Consider the following 27,778-nt stretch of genomic DNA (forward strand, 5'->3'; position numbering starts at 1 on the left):
AAGTCCTGGAAGTACACACTGTTCCCTAATAAAGTCCTGTTTCCCTTCCCCAATAAAATCTTAGAATTAAACAAAAAAACCAATCAGGTCATGGCAAAATTGTGACCTGTAACCACATGCCCTGTTACTCCTGTGCTTTAGGCCACCTTTTGAAGTTAAGATTTCACCACTAGCATGGGATGGCAGGGTAGGCAGGTAGGCAGGCCTTAGATCCGGAGGTAATGCAAGAAGCTTGCTAGGGAAGAAAGCATTTGGCGCGGAAAACAGCCCCCTATCTACCTCAAAACAGGAAGGGAGAAGACAGCCTTCAGGGGATGAGGAACACACGAAACAGAGTGGCTTTCTGCTGGCCCAGCATTTGTGCCCCTTCTTCTGATGAACACATTTTAGTTTTCACTGAGGGAGTCCCCATAGGGCAGACACGTGACCCAGGCCAGGCCAAGCAGCACCGGGCATCGGGCATCGGCCCCTGACCTCAGCTGTGGACACTGGGAAGGAGCAGCTCCCTCTCCACTGGGAGGTAAGTTGGCAGGATGAGAGCCTGGCACTGCCAACAATCGTCTCTGCACGTCACGTCTCCCATCTCCCAGGCACCGCCCCTTCTACACTGTCCTCTGGCTTGACACTGAATGAGAAAATGTGCCTGACGCCCTTTCAAGTCACCGGAATTGACAGCTGTGCAGTTTTACCCAAACACAGATAGTCTAAGGAGAGAACAGCCACCAGCCGCGCCTTCAAATATAAGAATAACTAAGAGATCAGATATACAATTCAAAAAGCAACAGAATAAAACTCCTGCTGCCCAGGTAGGTGTCTCTTTGCTGGACGGGCCTGTGAACACCGTATTTATTTATGGTGAGCTGGGTGAGAAGACTAATGCACGTTCAAGAAAACAGTAAGACAGCAAAACTCTGAGCGGGTCACTGAGAGCCCCACTCGACTGAGCTCTGAAGTCCACACCAACTGTCCAAGCAAAGCCTCTTGGGAAATTCCTGGGCTCTATCTGGCACAACCTGGCCAAGTGACCACCGGGAAGACACATTTTTGGAAATTGGTGAACATTTCTCCCCTTGCCCCCTGCACAGAGCAGGTGGGCTCAGCATGGAACGGCAGCCTTGCCAAGCCACGGAAGCCCCTGTCACCAGGACTGGGCCGCCCAGATGACTCATTTGGTTGTGTGCTTGAGGCCAAGCCTACCCCGTCCACACCACGGTTAGTCACGGCCCAGGCCTGGTTAGAGAGCAGCCCTTAAAAGGACTGGAATGAAAGGGGTAGCATCTTTCCAAAACAAAATCGATGAGAGCACAGTGTACAAAACGGGGTAAAGTCGTCCCTTTCCCCCGATGTGGCTACAAGACAGCTAACCCTAGGGTTTAAGAAAGCCAATTATCTTCCGAGTTTTAAAAAAAAAAATCCAAATGATCTAAGTAAGCAAACAAGTATGGCTTTCCTTGTGTTTGCCCCTCACCCTACCCCGCCACCAAAGTGATCATTGTTGGCAAAGGTTTTCTGAGCCAAAGAGAATTCCTAAACCAAAAACGCTTACTCCACACTTTGAGCAGAAATGTAATAAAAGCATGCTGTAGATCTCAGCCTCAAAAAGAGGGCTGAGTGGCACCAGAGAGATACTTTAGTGACATTTATCAAAATGTGCTTGTGGCATTCACTGAGAGCCACCAAGAATTGCAACGGGGCCAGTGGGATGTGGACAGGGGCGGGTACGGGCTGCATAATTGCAGCAAACTCCCCCAAACAGGAGTTCCCAGTCGCTGATTTACTGAGCCACTGTTTCCCAGCTTCAGACGCCTGGGACTAGGGACTCGCACAGTCCAGGCTGATAGGCCAGGGAGAGCTGGTTTCGGAGCACCACTGCTGGCGCAGGACCCGGGAGGACGGCTTCTGGAAGTGCTCCCCACACCCCCTGCGGACCACAGCTGGGAGCTGAGGACAGCCCACATCTGTCCCAGAAGGCGTGGTGAGAGCTCATGTCCAGCGAGCAGAGCCCCCACCCATTTCCACCCATCACGTCCTCCCCCCTGAGTGCCTGGGGCTGTAGCCAGGGCCCCCATCTGTGTGGCTGTGTGCCTGGCCCGTGATACAAGGAACTGGACAGTTTAAGCTTGCTTAACCCCAGAGCAGATCATGCTCTTCAGATGGAGAAGGTCTTAGCATCTAAATGAGAGAAGGTGAAAAATAAAACAGAGTCATTCCTGACAAAGGCAAAAAGGAGGCCTGAACTATATTGAGCACACAGGCACCAAACACGGTGCACCTCACTCTAAACAGACAGGACTTTTACAAAAATCGTAATATAAGCATCTAGGGGATTACAGTGGATTATTTGATTCCCAAAAACCAAGCTTGTCAAAAGCATAGAAGTTCATTAAACACTGGCCCCTTTCCTTCCTGCAGTGCACTTCAAATAATGACTCCCGTCAAAAATCACAATCCCGGGTTATCGGGAATAACAAGAACAGCAATAATGAGAAAGATGATAATAATAATGGTAGTAACAGTAGCAGCAGCAGTAAATATTTACGACACAGGCCAGGCACTGCTCTGGGCATGTCACATATAGTAACTCATTTAATTCTCATAATAACAAAGTAAATACTAGTTATTACCTTCTTTTACAGATGGGAAAACTGAGGCACGAGTTAAAAGTAAAGAACCCTGCTCCAGGTCACCCATCCAGGGAGGGCAGACCTTGTATCAGCTCTGCCTCCAAACGTCTGGGTTGTATAGAGTGAGGTACACCGGTGTCAGGCACCCCGAGAAGCACCGGCTGACACACAAGGGAGGACCGGACACACGGAACAGCCCGGCTCGCAGCGCGGGCCGCAGGGCGGTGACCGCAGGCGCACTCACCTTCTCGCTCCCCACTTGTCTTCATGCCTTTTGAACCACCCTCTGTACCTTTAGCCTTCTCGGCGTCTTCCTGGGCATCCTCGGCGGGCCCTTTGTCCTCATCTTCCTCCTCCCCAACGTTTTTGTAGTTGGGTCTCTTTTGCACCCGCCGCTTGCCCTTGTGCTTGTTCATTTCAAGGGACCGCTCGAGCGACTCGGTGGGTTTAATGAAGCACCGAATGCTGGGCTTGGCCTAGGAAAGGCAGATCGAGACAACAGGCAGATTAGGACCTTGGCAGCTCACTGGATCATAACACGTTGCCCCAGGGTTTCTGCCCCAAGTCATTCATTTCCAAAATAACATATGATACCTCTGAGTTTAGCATTAGGACTATTGTCAACATCGTCATTATTCATCAAAACAATAGCGCCAGCTGCCATTACTGCCCGCTGTCATTAGTCGCCAACACCAGCTCCAAGCTTCCCAAAGGGCAGTCACGTGCATAAGAGTCACACTTCTGTTAACACTCTACTGTGTATGTGCCAGATGCTGTTCTAAGAGCTCTTGACTATATGATCTCATTTAACTTCACAACCTCACGAGACAGTACTGTGGTTATCGTTTTACAGATGAGGAACCTGAGGCTCAGAGACGTTAAATGACCCACCCAAGGTCATACAGTCAGGAGGTGGCAGAGCTGGGATTCGAACCCACGTACCAGTTGCACAATGTATGTCTCAACTACAGCACACTGATGTTATCAACTTTGAATTGAGATCAATTTATTTTAAAAGAAGTGGTACAGCACTATAAGAAACGGCACACCAGTATACCTTGCTATTATAAAAATAAATAACAGAAAAGAAAAAGCAAGGTGACTGGATGTAGCCAAATGCTGATTTTCTTTGAATGGGAGCCTGGCGAGTATCAGTGATAAGTTAAAGCTCATCCTCAATGGAAGCTTGCCCCAAAGGAAAAAGTTTTTCCCTAAAAAGTCAGAAGACTTCTAAGAGAAATGAAGCAGGCCTGTCACCAGTGGTTCCTGTACCATATTGTGGAAAACATGGCTGTATTTCAGTCCTTACAACAACCAGGAGATACCGGGACTATCAGTCCCATTTTATAGATGAGAAAATAGAGGCTCAGAAATGTTAAGTGACTTGCCTGATGTCACACAGCTACTGAGCAGCAGGGTCAGAATTTTAATAGACGCTTGCCCAACCCCAAAGCCTGGGCTCCTCCTAAAACAACAGTGCTTCACCAGGAGCTCAAACTCAGTTCCATATTTAGTACTCACTAAAAAGTATTTACATGCAAATGGACCAGGACTAGAAAGGAGCAAAGACAAAAGGAAACTGATTTGTTTGATGCAGGATTCGGATTGAAGTGTTTTTCTCTTCCCAGGGTCTGGATGATGTTCAGATATCATTTTGTCATTACAAAAGAAAACAGTTTTAAAGCAAACTTTTCCATTATCTTGATATGGTTTATCCATCTTCTGAATTTACCCCAAACCACCACCAATTGTATTCTGGGGGCCACTGTCCCTTGCCAATAAATAGGATGTGCTCAAGGGACACAAATTAATTTCAATAACACTCAAAATAAAACGTAATTGAAAGCTAAATTAGCATCCAAATCCAAACATTAATTTTTATTTACCCACTTAGGATTATTCATCCACAAAAATGACAGATGAATTGAGACATGATTCCAGAGTCCAGGAAACCCAGCTCGCGCATGACAGATGCCAACCCCCAAGAGCCCAGAGATGGGAGTGTGTGGAGCGGGCAGCACTTGGCAAGACAGCATCCATTAGAGCCACGCAGGAGGCTGTGATTGAACGAACGCAGCCCTGCATCCCCATCACGTCCTCTCCTGGAGGACCCGAACCCGAGTCAGGGCCACAAGAAGAAATGACTGCTTCCTCTGATCACCACTTACTCCCAGTGAAGGTGAGAGCACACCATACACAGTCAAAGCTTTCAGAAACAAAAAACTGAGACCAAACGCGAAGCAAACCACCACTCAGAAGTTCCGAGCAGAGATTCACACGGGGGAGATGTAGAAACTCTCCCTGAGCTGCGTGTGGTGTGGGCACTAATGTACGGAACAAATGACAGAACGGAGGAAAGTGAAACGGAGCGCAAAGTCCACGGCTGGTCAGGGCTGTGTGAACCCCACGTGAACACTCCCTGAACTGTGGGGCCTCTCTGAGTTTCAGGTCCCCGGTCTGACACATGGGGCAAGGAACCCTGACCTAGAATGAAATGAAATCATGGATGTCAAGTTCCCTCAGAGCCTGGCGATACAGGAAGCACCCAACGTGTGAATGACAATTATCTTCCTTTCACTGCCTACGTTAAAAAACAAAACAAAAAGATCAACTGTGAAAATGAATTTTAAAACTTTCCAAAGGGATCTGCTTTCTCGATGATCAGGTGTCGGGGACTGGAAGAAGGGAAGGCACACTTGCTGGGGGAATTTCAAACCTTTAACATGCAAGCTACTCAGAAAACAGCTGGAAAAAACCTAAATACCCATCAACACGGGAGCAGTTAGGTAGTCACCCTTTAGGAATCCATGTAGCTTTTACAAAAGACTGATGTCTTTTAATACCTCGAGACAATGATACAGAAACAGCAGCAGTATGAGAAAGCAAGAACAGGGAACATAGTAGGGTCCCTTTCAGGTTAAGCTTTTCTAAGGCGCCACATGATGGTATAAACACAATTTTCCCTGGAAAGCTGCATAAGAATACATTACTATTTCATCTTTAGGGAAAGAAAGGTGGTGGTACTGTGTGCGCACACCCACACACGTGCACTTAAAATTTTTTATTTCTATATCTTTCCACTGAATTTGACATTTCTAATCATGTATGCATGTTAACATTTAAAAAAATTCAACAAGGATCATTTGGACACTGGCGTTATGGACTTTATTTTTCCTTTTTTTCTTCCATATTTAAAAAAGAATCTAATTTTTCCCCCCTTATTATTAACAACATCAAAATCACAGTTACCATGGAGAAGCTGAGAGAGCTTGGCTGGGAAATGTGGGTAAAGATTCAATATCATTCCTGCTGCTCTGGTCCAGAGCCTTGTGGAATCTCCTCGTTACTTCCCGATGGAAGCCCCAGGAGAAGGCCCGTCCGTCCTACTCCCCACTGTGCCCTCAACAGCAACCCAGGGGCCTGGAGCAGGGCAGGTGCTCTAAAGGGTGGGCCGCTGAGCACATTCATGGCTGCCTGTACCATCCTGTATCCGAAGTGAACGTGAGAACAACAAAAAGAAGAAGAGAAAGGGAAGAAGGGAAGAAAAAAGTTGCCTGACACCGTCAGGAGCTGAACTTCGCACAGCTCCTGGAAGAAAAGCAAGTGCGATGAAACCGACCAAAAGTGGTGAAGCCCGCTTCAGTCAAAAATCAGAAGGCTTGGGTTTGTCTTCTCATAAAGCAAGCACACCACGCAGGCCGCAGAGGAAAGTATTCTGCAAACAAGGTTTGTTTCCCACACGCTGTAGGTGGGGTTTCGCCGCAGGCTCAGCTCCCGACCTGGAGCCTGCGAGGCAGGAGAAGCTGGGGGCCTTCCTCCCCGATCACAGAGATTCTGCCAGGTACCCAAGTGGGAAGTCCAGGGGACAGCTGTGGGCTCTGGCTAGACATTCACGCTGGCTTCTAGGGTCTGGGCCAGCTGAAGACCCGCATGTGACTTCAGGGGTGGCCTGAGGGTTTAACCGTCCCCTAAAGTGTCTGCCCACGCCTGCTGGTTAATGACGCCTTCCACCAGCCGTCACCCCTCCAACCTAAGGCTTTGGCCCTTGCTTAAAAGTTAAATACTTGAGGTGATCCCCCTAGGGGTCAGTAATAACTAAGGTCTTTTAGGGGCTGTGGGATCTGAGCAGAGTGTAAGGACAGTGAGGGTCAGGAGGAAGGATGGAAACACACAAGGCTGGTCTAAGTGAAGGAGGGGAGGCAGCGTCACTGATGGCACAGATGCCAATCAGAATGTCCCCCACGAGGTCTAGGCACATGCACCCCCTTAGAAAAGGCCTGGGCACAGACTGTGCAAGAAAACGGTAGCTGCAATCGATCAATTAATCAAGGATTCCACTTACAGTTAAAAAATGAAACTACCAATTTAAAACATGTACATATAATATCTCATGTTTTCCTGTGTTGATAGATATTTGCATGACAGTACATCAAGCAAGGTCTGGAAGGATACACAAACTGAAAACAGTGGTTCCTTCTGAGGGAGATACTGAGGTTAGGGGAACTTTCACTTTCTACTCTACTTGCTTCTGTATCATTCAATTGTTTTACCCCAAGAAAGTATGGCCAGTGCCATTTAAATGTAAAGACGACCTTGAAAGAATGTACCTAATACCACTGAACTGTATTCTTAAAAATGGTTAACCCATCACAGACGTTATTTGTTATATGTACTTTGCCACAATTTTTTAAAAATACCTTTAAAAAGGTACGTCTATAAGTCAGAACGGTGATGGGCTGGAAGGAAGGGCTGGAGGGGGGTGTCGCTCATAGACTGAGAAGGACCTGTATGGGATGTCAGAAAAGTGTTCCATCTTGACCTGATTTACACATAGTTGTAATCACATATACACTGAGGATACTGTACCTTTATGTACTTTGTTTATGTTATCTCTCAATTTAAAAAAAAAATATTTACCTAGAGGATTTTCAATAAAGTCAGATTGTCGCAATGCCCTAAATACGAGCTAGGAGCCAATCAGACAACTTGGGAAGCTGGATTCAGTGCCATCGCTAGGGGCCTGACCTAGTCACTCACCGAGCCGACCACACACCAAGTGCCGGGCTGAGAGCGAGGACGCCCAGGCCACGCCTTCAGGGCACTCACAGTCCAGCCCGGAGCAGGCCAGGTACTGGCGTGCGTCCACACGGAGAGTAGGAGGAAGAGGACCCTGGGGGCAGGAGGAAAAGTGGGAACTGCGTGGGGCCAGGAGCTGGGCGGGGCTGAGAAGGGCTCCACGGAGAAGGAAGTGACTGCTCCACGTCTTGACTGTTAACAGTTCACCAGGACACTCATGAAGAGAGAAGAAGGGTAGAAAGGTCAGCTCAGAGCTCTGGCCATTCACCCTTTACTTCTGTCAAGGCCAGGGCCACCTGGAGACCATGTGCTTGGTGACAGCGGCGGTACCCTGGGACACAATGTGCTCAGCCAGCGCCCAGAGAGCAGCTTGCACACGGAAGTCAGGGGAGATGCTGGGCCGGGAGGTGGCCTCTCCAGCCAGCTGCTCAAGACGCTCACGGCCTGGGAAGTGATGCCCGCGTGCCCTTGCTTCAGCACCTAGTAGGTATAACCCGTTGCGTGCGTTTCTTTGGGCCTACTCAGTGTTACCGTAGGGAGGGGAGAAGGCAGTGGCTGAAGGGTGGCCAGGAAAAGCAGCATGAACACCAGGCAGAACCTTGGCTGAGAAGGAGGGAGAAAGGCTAGAACAGGTAGGAAAGGGAAAGGACAGGAGACATGGCTCTGGAATTCTGTCTGGATCTGCAGGAGTGGTCACAACGGGAACGCTAGGAAAGCTCACCTCCCAGGCTCTCCCAGGCCTCGCTCACTCACCTTTTGAGGAAGCAACCAGAATCCCTCACTTCAAGCAGTTCTGCTAAAGGAATTGAGAACCAGGAGAAAGGTTTTCCCCTAAGACAGGAGGCAGCCATATTGACTAACAAAAACGTGCCCAACGTAAGGGCAAACCCAAGCCCAGATCTCAGACCCACTTACTGACTGAGAGACCCTGACCAAATGAGCCTCAGTTTTCTCATTTTTAAAAGAGGGACAATAGCAACTTCGTCATTTGCTACTATGGGGCTGAAATGAGATCCTGAATGCAAAAATGCTGGGCATAATGCCTGCCACCAAGGGGCATTCTAGAAATATTTGTTCACCTTCAACTCTCTGGCAAATAGATCACTAGGATGAAAGAAATGGCAGGGGAGGGGCTAACTTTTAAAAAACAATTGCTAGATGTGTGTGTGGGGCGGGGTGGATAAGGGGGAAGGTGAGGGGATTAGAAAGCACAAATCGGTAACCACAAGATTGCCATGGGGATACGAAAGTCAGTTTGGGGAATGTAATCAAAATGCTGTAAAGATTTTGTAGGGTGTCAGATGGACACTTGTCCCATTAGGGAGACCACCTCAGGGATGATGTAGATGCCTGATCACTGCACTGTACCCCTGAAGCTGAAGCTGAACAATAATGAATGTTAACTACAATTATATATACATATATACTTACAAGAAGCGGAGTACAGCATTAGGAATAGAGACAGTGGAAATGTAATGGCTGTGTGTGATGTCAGAGGGGTAGTGGATGGGGCGAGAGGGATTATCACTGGGTGAGGGATATAAATGGTAAATGTCTAACTATTACATTGTTTTGTGCACCTGAAACTAATAAAAAATAAATAAATAAATAAATAAATAAATAAATAAAATAAAAAAACAACCACTCTCTCTGTTTTAACCTTGACTCCCTAGCTCCCGGAAACACTGTTCACTGGCTTTCTGGTTTGTTAGTGGTCTGGGCTCAGCCTCCCCAAAGTGCTCCTGGGAGCCTGGCCCATCTCACCAACCTCCAGCCTCAGGGGACTAGTGTGGTGCATAGACAAAGGCAGGGTGGGATCCACAGGGACGCTGGAGCAGCCGGAACCTCGGCTTGGAGTCCCGTTCACCTTGGTTTGAGTCCTGGCTGCACTGCTCACTGCCTTCTCTATGGGCCTCAGTTTCCACATGCATCAAATGGGTCTCCTATTAGCACATCCCCCCCAGGGCTGCTCTGTGGTGCCAAGAGGCAGCATACTCTCTCATTATTTTTTCCAGGTAATAACAACTGTCAGTAACCCCCGTGAGCATCTAAAATGTGCCCGAACTGCTCTGAGCACTTTGCAGACACTGCCTCACTTTATCCTCCAAAGGACGAATGGGGCAGAGAGTTGCAGAGAGTGAGGGACTTACCCAAGGTCCCCGGCTATTGAGAGGCAGAGGCAGGACTTGAACCCAGGAAGTCTAGTGTCAGTGCCCCTGTGTGCAACCGAGCTGCTGCACTACTCAAACATCCATCCCCTTCCACCAGCACTAAGGGCTGGGGTAAAGGCCCGATACTGTCACACTCACTGGGGGAGCTGTGGCGCAAACGCGCAGGGACGTTGACATGTCACTCACCAGGTGACCCTCCGATCGGTTGATCACTGTGGCCGACCACAGTGTGTAACTGTTGCCCATTTTTGCCTCATGTACAGAGCTGCCAATATCACAGAGGGTCACAGTGGCCCAGGTTTAGGCCGAGCACAGCATAAAGCACTGCATGTGGCTTTGCAACCGGCTATGGAGGGAAGCGGGCCAACAAATGCTGCAGAGCGAGCCTCTCCTCGTTCCAGAATGAGGTGATCAGCAAGCAAACATGAGACGGAAGAAACTCCAAGGTGATGTATGGCAGCGAGTGTTACATGCCAAACCCTGAGTGATGTGGGGCTGCTGAACCAAAGCCCAAATGCGTGTCCAGAATGCACGATCGCAACCACATCAGCGAGGCGTCTGGGCAACGCTGCCAAATTTAATGGGGAAAATAAAACCTAGCGAGGGGGGAAACATGAAGAGGTAACAGGCCACTTCCATTAACAAGAGGAGCATGGCATTGTTCTCCACGAATTGGCCAATTATCTGCGAGCGCTGCAGCGGCAGAGGCATAAACCAAAGAAATACCCATTTATCTGAAATCAGAACAATCTCGGAGCTCAGGAAACACGCGCTGCCCACGCACTCAGCATCTCTGTGACAAACAGCAGGTAACATCGAGATGGAGCAGTGACTTCCTGGACAGAAAGCTCTGGGGTGCTGCTGGGTCTGCAGACCAGCTTCACCCGCCCTGGCCTTCTCCCTCTCAGGTCATTTCTCTGCCGCCCACCCCAGCACCGCAGCTGGCAGTCAATCAGGAGGTAATGAATGCTTGTAGGATGAATGAACTGCAGGATATTTATGACTGAAGAGGCATGTTCGACACTCATGGAAAATAAAATACACTCTCATTAGATAATGACATACCAAGCACTTATTTGGTATTTCTTTAGGAAGAGTATTTTACTATTATGTCTGTTCTATAAAAGAAGATAATGGACTGTGACATATTGGTGACTCTCAAGTACCCGAAACACTCGGTCCTGAACCCTACATCTCATGCTAAACTGGAAGTGACTATGCTTGCAGATGGTGACATAAGGACACAAAACAGAAACGGCACGAAGATTCGGGGCTGAACGCCTGCAATCCCCGCACCTGGGTGACAATGGAACAATCACTTTACCTCTGTAAGTGTCGGCTTCCACATGGGAGAGCGGGAGCTAATACTGCCCCAAATGAGACGTCAAGCGAGAAGCATGGCCCGCTTCTAGAAAAACGCCCCACGCCCCTCCCCACCCCCACTGACCAGATCCGTTTCTTGCATCCTGGGCTCTCTCTGATCCCAGACAGCCAGCTCACTCCTACTGAGGACTCTGACACCGTTTTCAATGCCTTGACCATCACAACCCTTCCCCCAACCCACTCCCCAGCTCTCTCTCGCGAGGCAGGGTGAGTGAGCGCCTCATCCTTCAGGCTTCAAATCCAATGTCACCTCCTCAGGGAGGACGTCCCTCACCATCATCTCCCAAACCTGTTTTCTATTTCTTCCCAGATCCAATCTTAAATCTGGGTTGACAAGCTTGTTCACTGCTTCCCCCGACCAGAAGGTCAGGACCCGGGACCTCATCTGTCTCGTCCATCCTGTACTCCCTGCGGCCTGCCTGCCTGAAATGTGTGGGTGCTCCAGAAATCCCTGTGGGAGGGAGAAGAAAAAGGGAGCAAGCCAGCCAGCCTGGCACACGGTAAGTGCTCAACAGCTGGGCACTGCTCTTACTAGGGAATGACCCATTCGGAGCGCAAGTGTCACCCACAACCATATTGTTTAAGGGAATTGATGTGCTTCTTTTTCCCCTTCTGTTTGTGCGTGAAGCTTTGGAGAAGGTGTCCCAGGGCACGGCTGGAGGTGCCCGGGAAGGTCCCCTGGGGTGAGGCTATGAGCATCTCGGCGAGTGGTCAGCAGGCACTTTCCGGCAAGCCGGCCTCAGACCTCACTGGGGAAACCCCACTGTCCCGGGATGAGTTACACCCACCTGCCCTGTCGGGCAATGGGACTCACACCACTCCCCTCCCAGGCCACTATCGTTAGATCCGCAAAGCACCCCAAGCAAAACCAAGTTTCCTGGCTAGAGGACGTTGGCACTAACCGACTGGATCTCCTTGGCTCATTAGCGATATGAAGCTTGGGTCCCTCATTGGGAGCCGTTATTTCAAGACAATTGATGTTTACTGCAGAAACCATGCTAAACACTGGGGATAAAGGTGAAGATGCTCCCATTTCTCACAGTGAACACTCCCACGTCCTCCAGGGGCCTGCAGGGCGCCATGTGCCCTCCCCTCCCTACTGCTCACTCAGCCTCAGCACACGGCTCCTTGCAGATGCCCCAGCACACCCTTGCCTCAGGGCCTTTGCACTGGTCTTCTTTCCACCAAAATGCTCTTCCCCCAGATAGCTACCTGGCTCGCTTCCTCCAATGTCACCTTCCCAGGAAGGCCTAGCCTGGCCACCCTATGGGGAACTGCACCTCACCCAAGCCTCCAGCGCTGCCCCCTCTCCCTTCTTCACTTTGGATGCGTTTCTAGAGCACTTCCCGCATGCTAACACGCTATGATGTTTCCTAACACCGTGTATCCCCGAAAATAAGACCTAGCCGGACAATCAGCTCTAACGCGTCTTTTGGAGCAAAAATTAATATAAGACCTGGTCTTACACTAAAATAAGACCAGGTCTTATATAACACAATATAAGACTAGGTCTTATCTTAATTTTTGCTCCAAAACATGCATTAGAGCTGACTGTCCAGCTAGGTCTTATTTTCAGGGAAACACGGTAGTGTTCTTGTTCCTCTGGCTCTTCCCTTTACAACAGAAGCCTCCCAGAGCTCAAGGATCTTTGTTTCGTTCCCTGGTGTACTTCCTGTGCCTAGAACAGTGCCTGATACATGCCCAGTGATTATCTGTTGAATAGATGAATAAATAATGCTGACCCAACTTCAAGAAACTCAGAGCCTGGTTAAAAAAACTCAAATGCCCAAAGGGGCCAGGCTGCTGATGAAAACTACCACAGCCCCAGGGCAGAGACACCAGAAGCGGTGAGCACCTCCGTTTTCTGTCCCCACCCTCGATCTCCCTGATGTTAGCGGAAACCTGAAAGAAGTCACCACTGGTTCAATGCGGACTGGTCTCACAGCTGACTCCTTCAGCAGGGGCAGGACACTCCCTCACACCCGCACTCTGTCTCCAGCCTCGTGGCCGCCCCAGCCCTTTCTGTGTCATGCTGCTAGGCAGACACAGAAAAGCCAACCAGGGTCTGAGTCATAAAACCTTTTCCACCCCCACACCCACCCCTGCTCTGCCCACTCTCTTTTTCCCTGTTGGCTCCTCTGGGATGTGACCATTCCGAGAACCCCCGGCCCTTCTCTGGCTCACTGGCCTAGGACCAGCACCCCCGGCCCCTCAGGTCCAGTCACCTGCAGCCCTGGCTAAAGGCTGCCCCCCAGAAGCCTCCACACTGGGACTTCTGTCAGTTGGCCAGCCCTGCCTCTGCACGGGAGAGCCGAGCGTTTCCAAGCGGTCTCAGCTGCAATGGTGCCCTACTTGATATGTGGGACACGCTGCAGCCTGGATTCTCTTTGATTCTGTCAAATCCTCTTCTACCTGAGCCAGCACTGCTCTCTCAATACTTCTGCAGGCAGCCATGTTGCCCAGAGTTGTAATCCCACTGAGGGATTATGTGACGGGCCACAACGGCCCCTACAAATAGGGACAATGCACATGAGGAATGTTTGCAACTGTGCCAATTAAGGCCCTAGATTTCTAGAAGTCTATTTTTTTCCTTAAGTGTTCACAATCAACCATCTCCCCGAAGCTCATTATCCCGTTCAAGAAAAAGAATGTGTGTCCTTCAGAACCAGCATTGCTTAACCAGGGTCACGAGTAAGGTCAGGGCCAGGGAAAGACGTGAGGGAACTCTAATCCAGATGGCTGTTCTGCTTGCTACATTCAATATGCGAGAGGCTCAGCTGCCATCTGACTCAAGGCTGGTTTGGGGAGAGCACTGAAGTACCAACCCGAGGCCCCCAGCCCATGCTTCTGCTTCTGCACACACACAGAGGCCGGACTGCTACTTTCTCAGTTGCCATTTCCACAGGTCATGTCCTGGCAGAGCATCCTGCGAGCAGAGGGCACAGCCCCGAGGAGGGACAGGCGTCACACACAGAACTGGCGGCTAATTCTGTACACAGGTGTGCGCTTACTCTTTCGGGTCCCCCAAGAATCACAGGAGACCATCCCAACCGGCTGAACTGGTGCCTACAGAGACGGTCGACATCCTCATTTTGGGACAAACGAGCATATTCTGCCCCCGAATTTTCAGTCCCCATTGTGAATTCACAGCCAGCCAATCATGTGAACGCACATCAGCTGCTTAAGTATCCTGCACTTTCCAGGTATTGTATTTGGGGCCGGCTCAACCGGGGGGCCTAGAACGCACAGAGGGACATCCCACTGTCATCAATGGCCACGCTTACTAGCTTACTACTGGTGCTGCCATCGTGTCGTCACTGTAGCTACCCCTTGGCCCTCTGTGCCTTTGTCATAAGGCAGCTCCTAAGGGGCGCCCTGTATGTGCCCACAGCAAGAAGGGAGGTCCCAGAGGGGACACAGGGTTGTTCTGCAGCCTCGGAAGCCAAGCTCATGATCATGACACGATCTAGCATCTAGGCCTGGATATGTGCTGGGTTTTGGAGCAAGCGCTTAGTGCTACATTTAGTCCTCTCCAAAAATCCGGGTTGGTTATTCTAATCGGAGGGGCGAGGGAACAGGCTGGGAGAGGTGAACTAACTTGCCCGGGGACACACCTAGTAAAACAAGGAGCCCGGATCTGAGGGGGCCAGGCCATCGGGCTCCGGCGTCCACTCCACGCGGCTGCCTCTTAAGGCGGAATGCGGCACAGCACCAACAGCAACCCACTCACACGCCTTCCCCAGAAGCCAGCCTCTGAGCAAAGAGAAGGTGGCGTCAGGTGAGGGTCACGCCCCGAGGCTATTCCTGTGCTGAGAGTCGCTGAGAACATCCCACGGGCCGTGTGACCCCACCACCAGCTCACAGCTCACCCATCGAGTCATTCATCCCTGCAGTGGGCATCTGGCAAGCACCCAGATGGCACAGGGATACAGGCGTCTCAAGACATGGTCCCCTGTCCCTGCGGGGGATGGACGCCCAGGAGGGCAGGGGTCGTGTCGTCCCCGTGCACCGTGGCGCCTCTGTTGAGGAAAGGATGAATGAATGCACAAACTCAGGAAACCATCCACAGGCACCCAGGATGAAAAAAGTCCCTACTTTAAAAAAAAGTACCTGCAGACCGTGAGGCGTAGCCCATAATCTAATCTATATATTTCATTTTGCAAAAATAGTGAGATGTTAGCAGTTTCAGAATTAGTGTTCTCTGATTTTATTTCCCCCAACAAGAAACACTATCTGCTGTGCATTAAAATTATAGCAAGAATTATCCCTTAGCAGGAACCATATGTTTTAATGCACAGATGAATTTCAATTAGACATTTATTTAACCATGCTGATGTATTTTAAATTTAACCCTAAATTACAGACTTTTCAAATAACTCTGCTCTCCCCTCTGTTTCTCTCTCTTCAATTTTGGTTTGGTTTTGTGAAAGGTCTGCTGGTAAAAATGAAGCAATACCAGTAACTTATCTACAAATTACGGGAAGGAGAAAGTAGGTTAAAAAAGACCAACAAACTTAAAAGAAGTATGACCAAACCACATCCGAGCAAAGCAGGAAACAAAAGGAGACTGTTCTTGCTCAGAGGGAAGGAAGGTAAATCTTAGCAGGACTATTGTCAAACAGTCATAAGCGAGATTCACCTCCCCTCTTCCCAAATTTCAACTGCAGTCATCACAATACAACATACTTTGATTTTGCACCCGGAGAAAGGCAAAAACCGGAAGAAGAAAGCTGACACTTTCACTAGGGCTGGCAATTCGTTCCACACTCAGAAGAATCTCATTTCCAGTGCAGGCATCCCCCCCAAGGAGCGGTTGTGCGTCTGTCACATTGGAGGCACGACCTTCATCCCAAGAGGAGGCCATCAGGAGAAAGAACAGATCTAAACCCTCCCTCTGATTAGAGGGTTCAACTAAAGTGTGTATCCTAAGCTCAGAGGTCGCCAGGAACTTTCTGCAATTTGCTTTTGCTCAAGTAGTAAACCCCACGCAGCAATGTCAGTATCCTGCTTGTGGCATTGTCCTAGAATTTTGCAAGATGTTCCCACTGGGAGAAAACTAGGGAAAGGGTGTTATTATTTCTTACAACGGCATGCCAATCAATTTCAATGAAGAAACCCTGCAAACCCCAGTGTCCCAGCGATCTCTGGGTTCATCTTGGAACACCAAGTCTAACTTCAGCAGCGAGTGTCTTGTAGGGAGACATTCTGTGATGAAGCCTTGAACAGCTATCTGGAGACAAAAGAAAGTCTAATATTTTCCCACTTATTGCTAATGTAAATGTAGTATGAATTAGCAGCAGGCTGGATGGGGACCAGGCAAATCAAATGGCAAACACAAGCCTACGTGATGGGCAGCCTCTGAGAAGCTTCCTGCAGAAACATGTGTCAAGTGGGGACCAGATCTTCTGACTGCTCAAGACGATCCTGAAATCTGGGTTTTTATGCGAAACTTCCTAAATTTTGAAGTTGACAGTTCATACATTTTTCTTTTAAACACTGTGAAGCCCAAACTAAACAGCTCTGAAGGCCACTTGAAGGCACTTTTTTTTAAATTAAAGTTTACTAGGGTGATAGTGGTTAGTAACGTTACATAGGTTCCAAGTGTAGAATTCTGTAACACATCATCTATATGTCACATTGTGTGTTCACCACCCAGAGTCAGTTCTCCTTCCATCACCATATATTTGATCCCCTTTACCTTCATCTCCCACCCCCCACCCCCCTTACCCTCTGGTAACCACTAAACTATTGTCTGTGTCTATAAGTTTTTGTTTCTTCATTTGCGTGTCTTGTTCCTTTGTTGTTTTCAGCTTTATATCCCACATATCAGTGAAGTTGATGGCACTTTAAGTCTATTTTCTTCCCACCCTTGCCAATAGCCCTCCAGAGCAGGGCTCACTCTCCCTGTTTTCTAAATGGGGCAAAACGACTCGCCCGAGGTGACCGGTGGGTCCTTGGCAGCTCTGACTGGAGGCCCCGCTGATTCTGCTGACTCAGCACTCTGACTTGCAAAAGCGAGTTTAAGTGAGTTTTTAAAAGTTGCAAAGAACTATCTCTGTCTTCATAAACGAAGTCAGCTCCACCTTTTCTAGACCATGTGTTGTCACGACATGGCCCACGAGGGGAGTCTTCCCTGGGCAACACTTGTCACCCCGTCAACTCTCGGTTCAATCCTCTCACCAAACACTACTCTTTCCTGCGGAACACTTGTGAGCCTCGAGACAGTACAGTCATTTGTATGTTTGATGAACGCCTGTCTCTCCTGGACTGAACACTCCAATAGGACAGAAACTACTTAGGATTTTGTATATCCCCAGAACTAGCACGATGTCAGATTCCAAGAAAGAGCTTAAAAAACACTTATTGAATGAATCAAAGAAGGGATGAGCCAGACAGGGGCCATGAAAAGGCACCATTCAATTCGGCTGAACTTACGCCACCACCAACAAAGACAGAAAGTTTCTGGGAACCTTTTCAGGGGCTCAAGTGCTCCCTTAAAGAGCAAAATGGCCGGGCCAAGCCATCATCCACCAGAAAAACCAGAAGGGTAAGGGACTTCTGCAATGGCACCCCATGCAGATCTGGCACTCCATGCTACCAGGTGACCCTCCGTCCACTCGCTCAGATCTGGCACCAGAGCCAATGTCCCAAAGGCAAGGCCAGCCCTACCTGTGTGCCTACTGCTTAAAAACCTGGCCGCAGAGCCAGAGTGCTCATAAAACAGCTGTGGTACAAAAACACTGCTCATCTCAGACGCATCTGCCAAACGCATCTGCCAAACCCATGTGCTGTGGCAGATACAGTGACAGACGTCTGCCATTCGCTGCTTAGCTGGCAAGATCTACGGTAAGAGGGAAGCAGGAGTAAGGGCCTTCCAGACTTTGGGTTTAGTAAGGGCACAGGTACAGAGGCAGAAACACAGGGCCCTCTGCAGGGGAAAGCAAGCTGGACCAGCATTAGGGAGGATAAGAGGCAGGTCAGGCAAGACGCACAGGGGCCCAGCTGGGAAAGCATCAGAAGGCATTACACTGGTCATCTGGTGTTTTCCTTTGGCAGAGCACAAAATGCACAAACATGCCCTGTTTAGGCCACAGGTGGCTCACAATGTAAAACTTGGGAGATTTTGCATCAAAATGCAGATTCTCAGCTCCTCTGGTAACATGAGAAAACCTGACAATACTGCATCCATATTCCTGCAGAACGACTGCAGGCTGGGATGGAACAGCAGCTGCTCACAGAGGACGCACACACTCTCCAACTGGCCACAGTCCCCACCACTCCCTACTGCTCTCACACGGGGCCTGCGTCTTCACAGAAGTTCCATGTCCAGCCTCCGTAGCTATTTGCGCCTTAGACAAGGTATTCTCCTATTCTGTCCCCATAATGGTATCCCACAGATACATAACCTGAGGCCCAGAGTGGTAGAATTCCATGTTCAATGACATACAACCAACGAATCCACTCTTAGTCCCGACCCCCAGCTTTTCCTGGGTACCCATTTCAAGACTTTGGTTAGGTTCCCTGAATCCCAGACCAGCGTATGCATTGTCACTGCTGCAAGCAGAATGTTGGTTTCTGGTTTGAGAGAAATACAGAGGTTAACAACACGAGCAATGGCGTCTTGTCAAGGTCAAGAAATAGTCCCAACGCTAACGACTTACACAACTTCTCTGAACATCCTGTTGGGTCTTAGCGTACATCTCTGACAGATCGCCATTCAGAATGACGTCAGCTAACGAGTTCACCAGGGGTGCATGATGTATAATGAGGAAGACCTGGGGAGAAAGAAGAAAAGGGATTTGCATTCAAGCATGCCGTCTTTCCAACCATTCCTTGATCTGCGGCGAGGCTGGGCTACACAAGTCCTGTAGTACGCAGCAATCCTGTGATATAAAATCCTAAGAATAGGAGAGACCAGTTATGCGATTCTCCTTCTAGGGTTAACCCCTCCTTCAGTCAGACTGTTGCCTATTAGGCTGGCTGCTTTTCAGCGGAAGGAAGTGCATTACAAGCAAGACTGACCCTCACGGCTGGGTGAGGCCAAATCTGGCTGCAGTGAAGCAACTTGGGAAAGGAGCAGCCAAACCAGCACACTCCTTCCTCTCCACAGGCATTTCAGTGTCAAGTTCGATTAGGATAAGACAAGAAGGCACCGGCCCAATACTTAAGTCATACGGGAAGAAGGGGCCGGCGAGTCTTGTTCCAATCAAGGACTTGGAAAGGGCCGGCTCCACCGAGGTCCCATCGCTGGGATGAAGACTGGCGCTTGCAGTAGGTTTCGGCACACCTGGGTTGCATGGCAGCGGGCGGAGGCATGCAAATTGTGGGCAAGAAAAGCCACCTGAGCCAGGGACAGACCTAGTCACGGCAGGGTGCAAAATCAGCAGGCACTGGGCCATGTGGGACGGCCCTGCTACCCCACCCTGTTGCCCAATGTTCACAGGAATGGATTGAGGCATCTGAGGATGCAACACTGCCTTGCAAAACTGGTTCAGAGACACCTGCCACTTTGCTCGCAAAGGTAAAGGCACAACCAGTACAGCACAGTGTGGGGCTACCTGCTATTTGTGTATAAAAAGGGTGTGTGCACACGTCTGTATTTGTTTTATGTGCATGGAACAGGGTTTCTCCACCGTGGCACTACTGTGGACTGTCCTGTGGATACACTGTGGGCCATTTGGTGGCATCTCTGGTCTCCCTACCCACTACATGCCAGTACCACCCCCCACCCCAGTTATGACAACTAAAAATGTCTCCAGACATTGGCAACCATCCCCTGGGGGGAGAGGGGCTGCAAAATCACCCCCAGTTGAGAACCGCTGGCAAAGAACATTTCTGGAAGGACAGAGGAAAACCCTGTAACTATAGTTGTCTCCAGGGATAGAAATCAGGGGGGTTAAAAAGTAGAAAGAAAACTTGGTTTTCACCTGCTTGAACTTTTTAACTTACAGAATTTTTTTTTTTCAATAAATATTGTTAAAAAAAAAAAAAAAAAGTAAAGGCAGAAACAAACACTGGCTGCCTCTGGGGAGTAGGCTGGGTGCCTGGCAGGACAGGGGCCAGAGGGAGACCTTTCCCTATATGCTATTTTGTGGTGTTTGAATAGGATGAATATTTTGTCCAAAAAATAAATGCAATTCAGATTAAAGGTATAGGCAAAATACCCAAATGTGGTACCCACCTCATCATGGCCCAATTACCGCCACACACACCTCAACCACAAAACAAACCTTAGTCACCAAGTTCATTCATTCCACAAACATCTGTTGTGCAGCTTGTGTGAAGGTGACCTTAGTGATCATTTATTCGTTCTTTTAGTCAGCCCATAAACATTCAGTGAGCACCTACTAAGGTCCACCTGAAAAAGGCCAACCGATTCCCACCTGTGGAGGCACCCAGGGCTCATTCCGTCCTGGGTTCTGGATGGAGAAAAGTGAGAGGACAGCCAGTCACTGCACAGAACACGGAAGTGTGTACATACCAGGCTCAAAAAGCTGGGCCAGCTGGTCTGCGCCACACTCTCATTACAATTGAAGAGTTAGTTTCAGTAGGACAGAATCCCGTCACACCGAATTAATGTTATTGTGCATTGTCTTGGTTTTGTGGCTGTGCTTGTAAAATAATTTGTAAGGATGCTTTGATGTAGGGCTTCAGGATCCAAGATTTATACCTGCTTTGAGGTTTTCACACACTCAGGCAGTATTCTACCAACGCTGAATGAAAATGCTTTTAGGGGAGGGAGGGCTCTGTTATTTAAGTTGAGGAACAACAAATTATAAGCTATGCTTTTTGTGAGATACTACAATAAGTAATTGGGCGCCTGAGCGGCTGGACCTTCACTAAGAAACAGGAGAAAGGGGTTCTCAGAGTCAAAGGTGTGGCCTGACCCCTTGCTTCTCAGAGGAGACCCTGCCCATGCAATACTCCAACAGCTGAAGGGTCCAGAGGGTGCGTTCCATGAGATTCCTGTGGTTGAGCATCTGGCCCGCTCGGGGCCTGCCAGACTCCCAGAATCCCAAGCGGGAGATGCTGGCGGATTTGTAATGAGGTGGCGGAAAAAGCTGCCAGGAGAGGCTGGGGTTTGCACTGAGCTCCGTCGCACAGAGGGGCATTCAGAGGGAGTCAGCACCAGTGCAGAGCTCCGAGCAAACAGAGCCCCCAGAACAAGACTCCGGGAGTGAGGAGCTAGCAGGCCACTGTGGGCCCTGATTGGCGAGCCACTGGGAGGAGGCAGAGTCTGCCCCTCTCTCCTCAGGCCAACAGGGGACAGCTCCACCTCAAACTCAAAATGGCCCAGGGACATAGTTAGAAGGACCTTCTCTCAGCAAAGCAAATAAATACCTGTGCAATTGCAGAAGTGAGAACAGACCTCTGGTCAAACGTTTGACTACTTGACAGTCTAATGAGATGGCCTGGAAGCCTGGACTGCTTGTAATAAAAATATTTTTAAAGTTATGTAACTGGGTCACCATGGAGTTTTTCCCTTCTTGTAAATATTACATAATTACGAGAAGGAAACACACTTGTTTAAGGGGGTAGGCAGACAAATTGGCTCAAGACACAAATCTGGGAACTGAGGCTGCTACAAGATACCTTCCAGAAGATAATCTGGGAACTAGAGCCATGAGAAAAGCCTTTAAAAACAGCCTCATTAATGGGAGTTTGTTAAACCAGGGTTGCTGTGTGCGTGCACACACTGGGTCCTGCAGTTTGGAGTTTATTTCAAACTGCCACGAATAAGACCCAGGCAGTCTACATTTCCAGGGTATTCAGGACACTCGTTGGCTGTTTTGGAAACCTCAGTTCCCATGGTAAAACTCAACTACCTAAGTACCGGCTTAGATTTATTTGTCATTTCTTGTTCAATTCCCACCCTCTACCCCGATGAAGATACTAGCACCTCCTCTCAGTGTCTTTCCGTTTATTATTTTATTTCAAGATGGGGAACAGTGAGAGGGAAGACAGGGCAATGTGACCTAAGAAATTTCTGAAGGGCATCAGTGTTCCAAGACCCCTAACAGTGGTGGGGACACAGGCAAACGATCAAACATACCTGTGACAGAAGGTAGAGTGAAACGGGCAGGCTGATTTTCGGCCGTTCTCCTCCCTAATAAAGGTTGAGGGGAAAGAAAGAGAGACGTCCAGGTCACATAAGTGAGCAGCACAGAACACACACAGCCAAAGGCCATCTGTCTGGGGGACAGGCTGTCCCCGACTTCCTCCAGGACCCTGAGCTGCTACAAATCCACTCAGCAAAAGAAACTCACAACCTAACTCCATTCAACGCCCATTTGCAAGACCACGTTTCTTCCACCTGAGAAATCTCTCACCATTAGTCATGGATTAGAGGCCGGACCCAAGAAAAGAACTGGCTCCTTAAATGACCAAGAATGTTAATTGCCCCTGACAGCTGGAGACCCAGCCCGGCCCAAAATGGGGCAGGGAGACACTGGGGCACTGCAGCCTCGGCAAAGCCCCTCATTTGTACGGAGCTTCAGCAAACCCCAGCTCACACCAACCCTGTGAGGACCTTCAGGACCTTCGTTCTGCTCAGGGAGGGTAACTGCCTTGTCCAAGGTTGCAGAGTGAAGAAAGAGAAGAGGCAGAATTTGAACCAGGTCTGAAAATTCCGCTTCCCATGCTTTCTGTCTGCCTCCCTGAGCGTCCTCTGCTAGATCTACTTAGGGTTGCAATTTGCATCCATTTACTCTTTTTTAGCAAGAATCTCTATCTTCCATCTCCAAAAAGAAAGCTACACCCCTTGGGACACAGTCTGCAGAGGCTGAAGCCCCTGCAGAGTAACCAGCTGGCTCTGTCTCACCTCCTGCTGAGGCCTCTGACCCTTAAGTCTGGGAGGGAGGGGGCAGAAGGCTTCCCCTCCCAAAGCGGCATTTCTCAGGGGGAGGCCGAGAACCATCAGCTCAGAGTCCCCTGGGGGGCAGATTAAATATGCAGCACAGGAGACACACTGGCCCAGCATCCCTGAGAGAGGGAAGGGGACCCCGGAGGAAGTGCGCTTTGACAGGCACTCTCCCCACGAGGGAGGTGGAGCCTGCTAGCTGGGGACAGTTACTGCCCTGGGAGCTTTTCCCACGTGGACTCCGTCCCTTCCTGTCCAGTCTGCGCAAGTGTTGTGGCTGGCTGGATCTTCTCCAAATCAATGAACTCGGGCAAAAAGTGACCAGGGATGAGGACACCTCAGCAAAGGATGCACAGATGCCAAAAACCTAAATTCGTAGAGGTTTCCTGTTTCATTCTGATGTCAGTCTTCTTTTCTCATTCACTTTTACAGTGTTTACGGTCTGCACACACACACACTTCCTCTTCCCCCCCCCCCCCCACCTTCCCTCCCTCCAGAAATAGGAGGAAAGGACAGGAAACCCTTGGTCCTCAAAGCCTTGGTCCTGGCAAAGCTCAGCCCTATTCAAGGGACCCGTGCCTCCCCCTTTTGACATTGCCGGTCAGCCCGCAGGGGCCTGGGCTGGCCCCACGCACCGTGTCCTGGTTCTCCAGTGAGCACACGTAGAGGGGCAGGAAGAGCCTGTTGAGCAGGTGGTCGGTGAGCACGTCATTGAGGAACTCGCAGTTGATGATCAGGATGTCATTGAGGTAGTGCAGGTGGTCCAGGTGCTCGGCTACCAGGTCACTCAGCTTCCCCCGGTTCCGGTGCCTGCCGAGAGGAACGGCAGCCTCAGCCTGAAACCTGACGCTCAGGGCCCTTGGGCCTAGAACCAGTGGCCTAAGACTCGGGTCACTGGGGATGTGTTCGTTCATACAGCGCACACGTGAGCTGGTTTTGAGAGACACCTGTCCTGGTGGGACACACAAAGGCAAAAGGGGCAGGTCCACTCTAATCGAGCTTAGGGGACTCCTGGTGTCCCCCTCCCCTCTGGGGGCCTCAGTATAACTCACCCCACCCCCAGCCCCACCATAAACAAGATGGGTAAACAAAGCAAAAACCAGCTGAGCTCTTAGCAAGCCGTTTCACACAAGTATCCGCCAGCCAGTGTGGCAAGATCTCCTGCCTCCCCAGTTAAACACTATGATTGGAGCAATAAATCCTCACTAATGAACACGCTCCAGAGGAGTTCTGAAAACAAAAGCAGGCCTCGCAGCAGCTGCGGGACCCCGCTGGCTCCGACTACAAGTGGGGCAAGTGCAAGGACATGACAGCCCCCCCCCCCCCAGGCCACAAGGTCTCTGTCTGCTCCTACTGAAGCAGCAGGCAATACTGGTCAGCCCCAACCTCGTCAAGGGTGGAACCCCTAAAACGGCCAATGGGTACACTTTCCCTACCCCCAAAGTGGTATCTGTTGCAAAGAGCAATCTAGATAGGGTAAGATGTTTTGTTTGTATTACGAATACTCCTCACGTAATAGATGGCCATTTTAGAAGACAGAAAATTAAAGGAGAAAAATAAAAGTACAAAAGAATCTAAGTCTCCGATAGTCCCACCACTAACAGATATTTTGGGACTTGTGACCCAACAGTCTATTTTTCCGCACTTCTCTCTCCCTATAATCACATCAAAAATGCTGGTGTTATCCGTCCATGTTAAAAAAAAAAAAAAGGTATAAATGGGATCCATCTTGCTTTTTTTACATAATTTTGGATAATTATTCCTTGCAATACTTTAATTAACATATTTAGTAAATATTTACAGCAAACACGTTGTAAAACCTGACAGTATAATGAGTACCGATGAGCCTACCCCCCATTGGAGACCTAGAACATTTATACTCAATGTTTCGCAAGCTTTCACCTCACTTAAGAGGCTGTGAAAATTTTTCTTTACCAGGATATTTAATGCACTTCACTTTTTAAACCTTTACTTAAAAAAAAATCTTACTGAATCTATGCAGATGGGTTAAAACTCAAATAGTTCTGATAATCTGATTGATAAAAACAGCAGGTCCTGGCCCAGCCTTTCCCATCCCTACCCACGCCCCAGAGGAAGCGGGTCTTAGCTGTTTCAGTTGATTCTGCAGGTAGTTCCTCCTATATTTCTATCAAATCTGCGAGGACCTCTGTTTCGTGACTGAGCCACTTTAGAGACTATGTCTTGACCTCGTGTTGTGACAGAGCCTTTGTGTTCCCTCCGCTCCCTCCCCCCAACAGTCACCAGTCACTGCAGAGCCAGAAGGCTCGGGGTTCGTTTCCTTCCTTGTGTAACTTTTTCTTCTTTCTGGAGTTAAGCGCTTCCTTATGTCACATCCATGACTGTTCATGTCTATTTGGGTCCTTTTGTTCCCAAATACTCTGTCAGATCTGCCGTCCACCTATCCTTGCTTCTTTCTCAATATAAGGACAAATATTCTATCTCTCTACATCCCCCCAGGAGACCTCCTTCCTGGGTCGCTTTATTGTCCTGACCCCATCTAAGTGTGCCTCTCACCAGATCTGTGCAAAGCTTTTACTCTGGGACAGTGGTTCTCAACCGATGGCCGTTTTGCCTTATAGGAGACATTCAACCATGTCTGGAGAGATGCTTGGTTGTCACAACTGGAAAGGGGGTGCTACTGGCATCTAGTGGGTAGGGAGGCTGCTAAACATCCTACAGTGCACAGGACGGCACCCGACAACAGAGAATTATCTGGTTCAAAAGACCAATAGCGCCAAGTTTAAGAAATTCTGCTCTGAAATCTCTATTCATCATTCTGGGGTCCAAATCAACATCTTAACTTTTTTTTTAACAGATTTACTAAAATATAATTCACATACCATAAAAGTCACCCACTTAAAGTACACAATTTAACGTTTTCAGTACATTTACAGAATTGTCCAACCATCATCACAATCAATTTTAGAACATTTTTATCCCCACACCCCCAAAAAAGACCTATACTCAAAGGTAGTCACTTCCCATTTCCCCCCATAAACCCCCTCCTCCAGCCCTAGGAAACCACTAATCTACAAATCTCTGGATTTGCCTATTCTGGGCATTTCATATAAATGCAATCATATAATATGTGGTCCTTTGTGTCTGGCTTCTTTCACTGAACATAATGCTTTCCAGGTTCATCCTCGGTGTAGCATGTGTCAGAGCTCTGGTCCTTTTTATTGCCAGATACTATTCCATTGTATGTAAATACCGCATTTTGTTTATCCATTCACCAGCTGAGGGACCATTTTCATCTTTTTCCCAGCTGCCTCACACCCTATCTATGGGTGTACTGAATTTACTTACCCTAACCCCTTCTGGGAGGAATATGAGTTGTTTCCAACTTTCCACTGTTATAAAAAGTGGAGAGGTGGGTGGAACCTTTTAGAGCATGAAGTCCATATTCTGCCTACACATAGGCGGGTAAGTTTTATTCTAATGTTTATTTTTCCTCCATGAAAAGGAAGTGTCCCCTAACCACTCTGTCTACCTCTAAGCACAGCCGGGAGGTCACTTACTCCTCATCAGTCTGCACACAGGTGTCAAGTTCAATCACGTGGCTGCCGATGAACCAGACCAAATTGGAGAAGTAAGGGACCGCAGTTTTATCTCTGATATAGTGTAGCATGGCCTGGTTATCCACTGAGAAAATTCACAAAAGAAGAGAAAAAAAAAGTCAAGCTATCAAAAATAACTTGGGGGAGATTAAAATTTTAAAAAACCACAATGAAAAAGCCCTCTATTATAATCTGAATCTTTTCTGTCTTTCCTGGAAATACTTGAAAATTGTTATCTGATTCATAAAACTATATTCATCAAGGCAGTTCTTATGCTATTTTTCCCACTGATAAAATGAATTAATTGGGCTGCACATTAACAGTGCATTAGAAAGCTATGTATCAGCAGTGTGTTTAGCTAGACTACAACAAAAGCTACACCATGTTCAAGCAAGTTTCCTGTATTTACATGTAAGTGTAAGGCTAAGAAAGCAGAAAACCAGAGGTTAATAAACAACTTACATGACACTGGAATAAGGAACACGGGAATCGTCATTGGAGGAAAGGCAAAAACAGACAGCGATTAACAGGGTTAGGAACTGGGATGGTGAGACAGCTGCTCAGAGGGACAGAGCTAGGGCAGGAGGCATCTAAACCGAAAGACACAGGTTAACAGAGAACAAGAGAAAATAGCACAGGAGGCAGCAGAACTGCAGCCTGGACCAGGTCGCAAACTCAGAAGCCTGCAGGGCTGGCCAGTGACTCAGTGAATGAAGCTGGCAGGACTGGGTGTGGGAGTGGGACCCCACAGGGGACAGCTGCTTCTCCCTACCTGCTCACCCATGGGCTTGGAATAGCCCAAACTCCATTTTCAAATCAGAAATTCAGACTGTTACCCGAGAGCTCCCAGTTTTTAAATACTGGCGACTACATATTTTTTCAAAAAAGTCAATTAAAACCTGTCTGAGGGCTGGATTCAGCTCTCAGGCCCTTAGTTTGCGACCTGCGGATGGGCCCCCCCTGGGCTCTTAGAAAGCCTCTTCAATTTAACACAATCCCTGAGCGAGGCAGGAGTGAGTCCCTGGGAACTCCCGCCCCCTCCCAATTAGAGGTCATCTTAAGTAATAACGTCAAAGCCGTTTGGTC

General features: G+C 48.8%; 1 protein-coding gene across 11 annotated transcripts in view; it reads right to left on the reverse strand.

Annotated features, from left to right (window-relative positions):
* The window catches only part of CLEC16A (C-type lectin domain containing 16A), a 189,967-nt gene that overhangs the window by 138,222 nt on the left and 23,967 nt on the right, over positions 1-27,778 (reverse strand). For 6 of the 11 annotated variants that reach the window (XM_074323096.2, XM_074323100.2, XM_074323095.2 and 3 more), the window contains 5 exons: positions 26,654-26,777; positions 23,750-23,924; positions 22,308-22,361; positions 18,916-19,029; positions 2,869-3,100 (listed from right to left, as the gene is read on the reverse strand). In XM_074323096.2, coding sequence (XP_074179197.1) covers positions 2,869-3,100; positions 18,916-19,029; positions 22,308-22,361; positions 23,750-23,924; positions 26,654-26,777 — 699 coding nt within the window. Of the gene's footprint in view, positions 1-2,868; positions 3,101-18,915; positions 19,030-22,307; positions 22,362-23,749; positions 23,925-26,653; positions 26,778-27,154; positions 27,264-27,778 lie in introns of those variants that run through there. The other 5 variants (XM_074323098.2, XM_074323101.2, XM_074323097.2 and 2 more) reach the window with 2 other exon arrangements.

This window comes from Rhinolophus sinicus, chromosome 10 (genome assembly GCF_057876585.1).
Source record: "Rhinolophus sinicus isolate RSI-liver-muscle chromosome 10, RSI-T2T, whole genome shotgun sequence".
In the NCBI taxonomy this organism is placed as follows: Eukaryota; Metazoa; Chordata; class Mammalia; order Chiroptera; family Rhinolophidae; genus Rhinolophus; species Rhinolophus sinicus.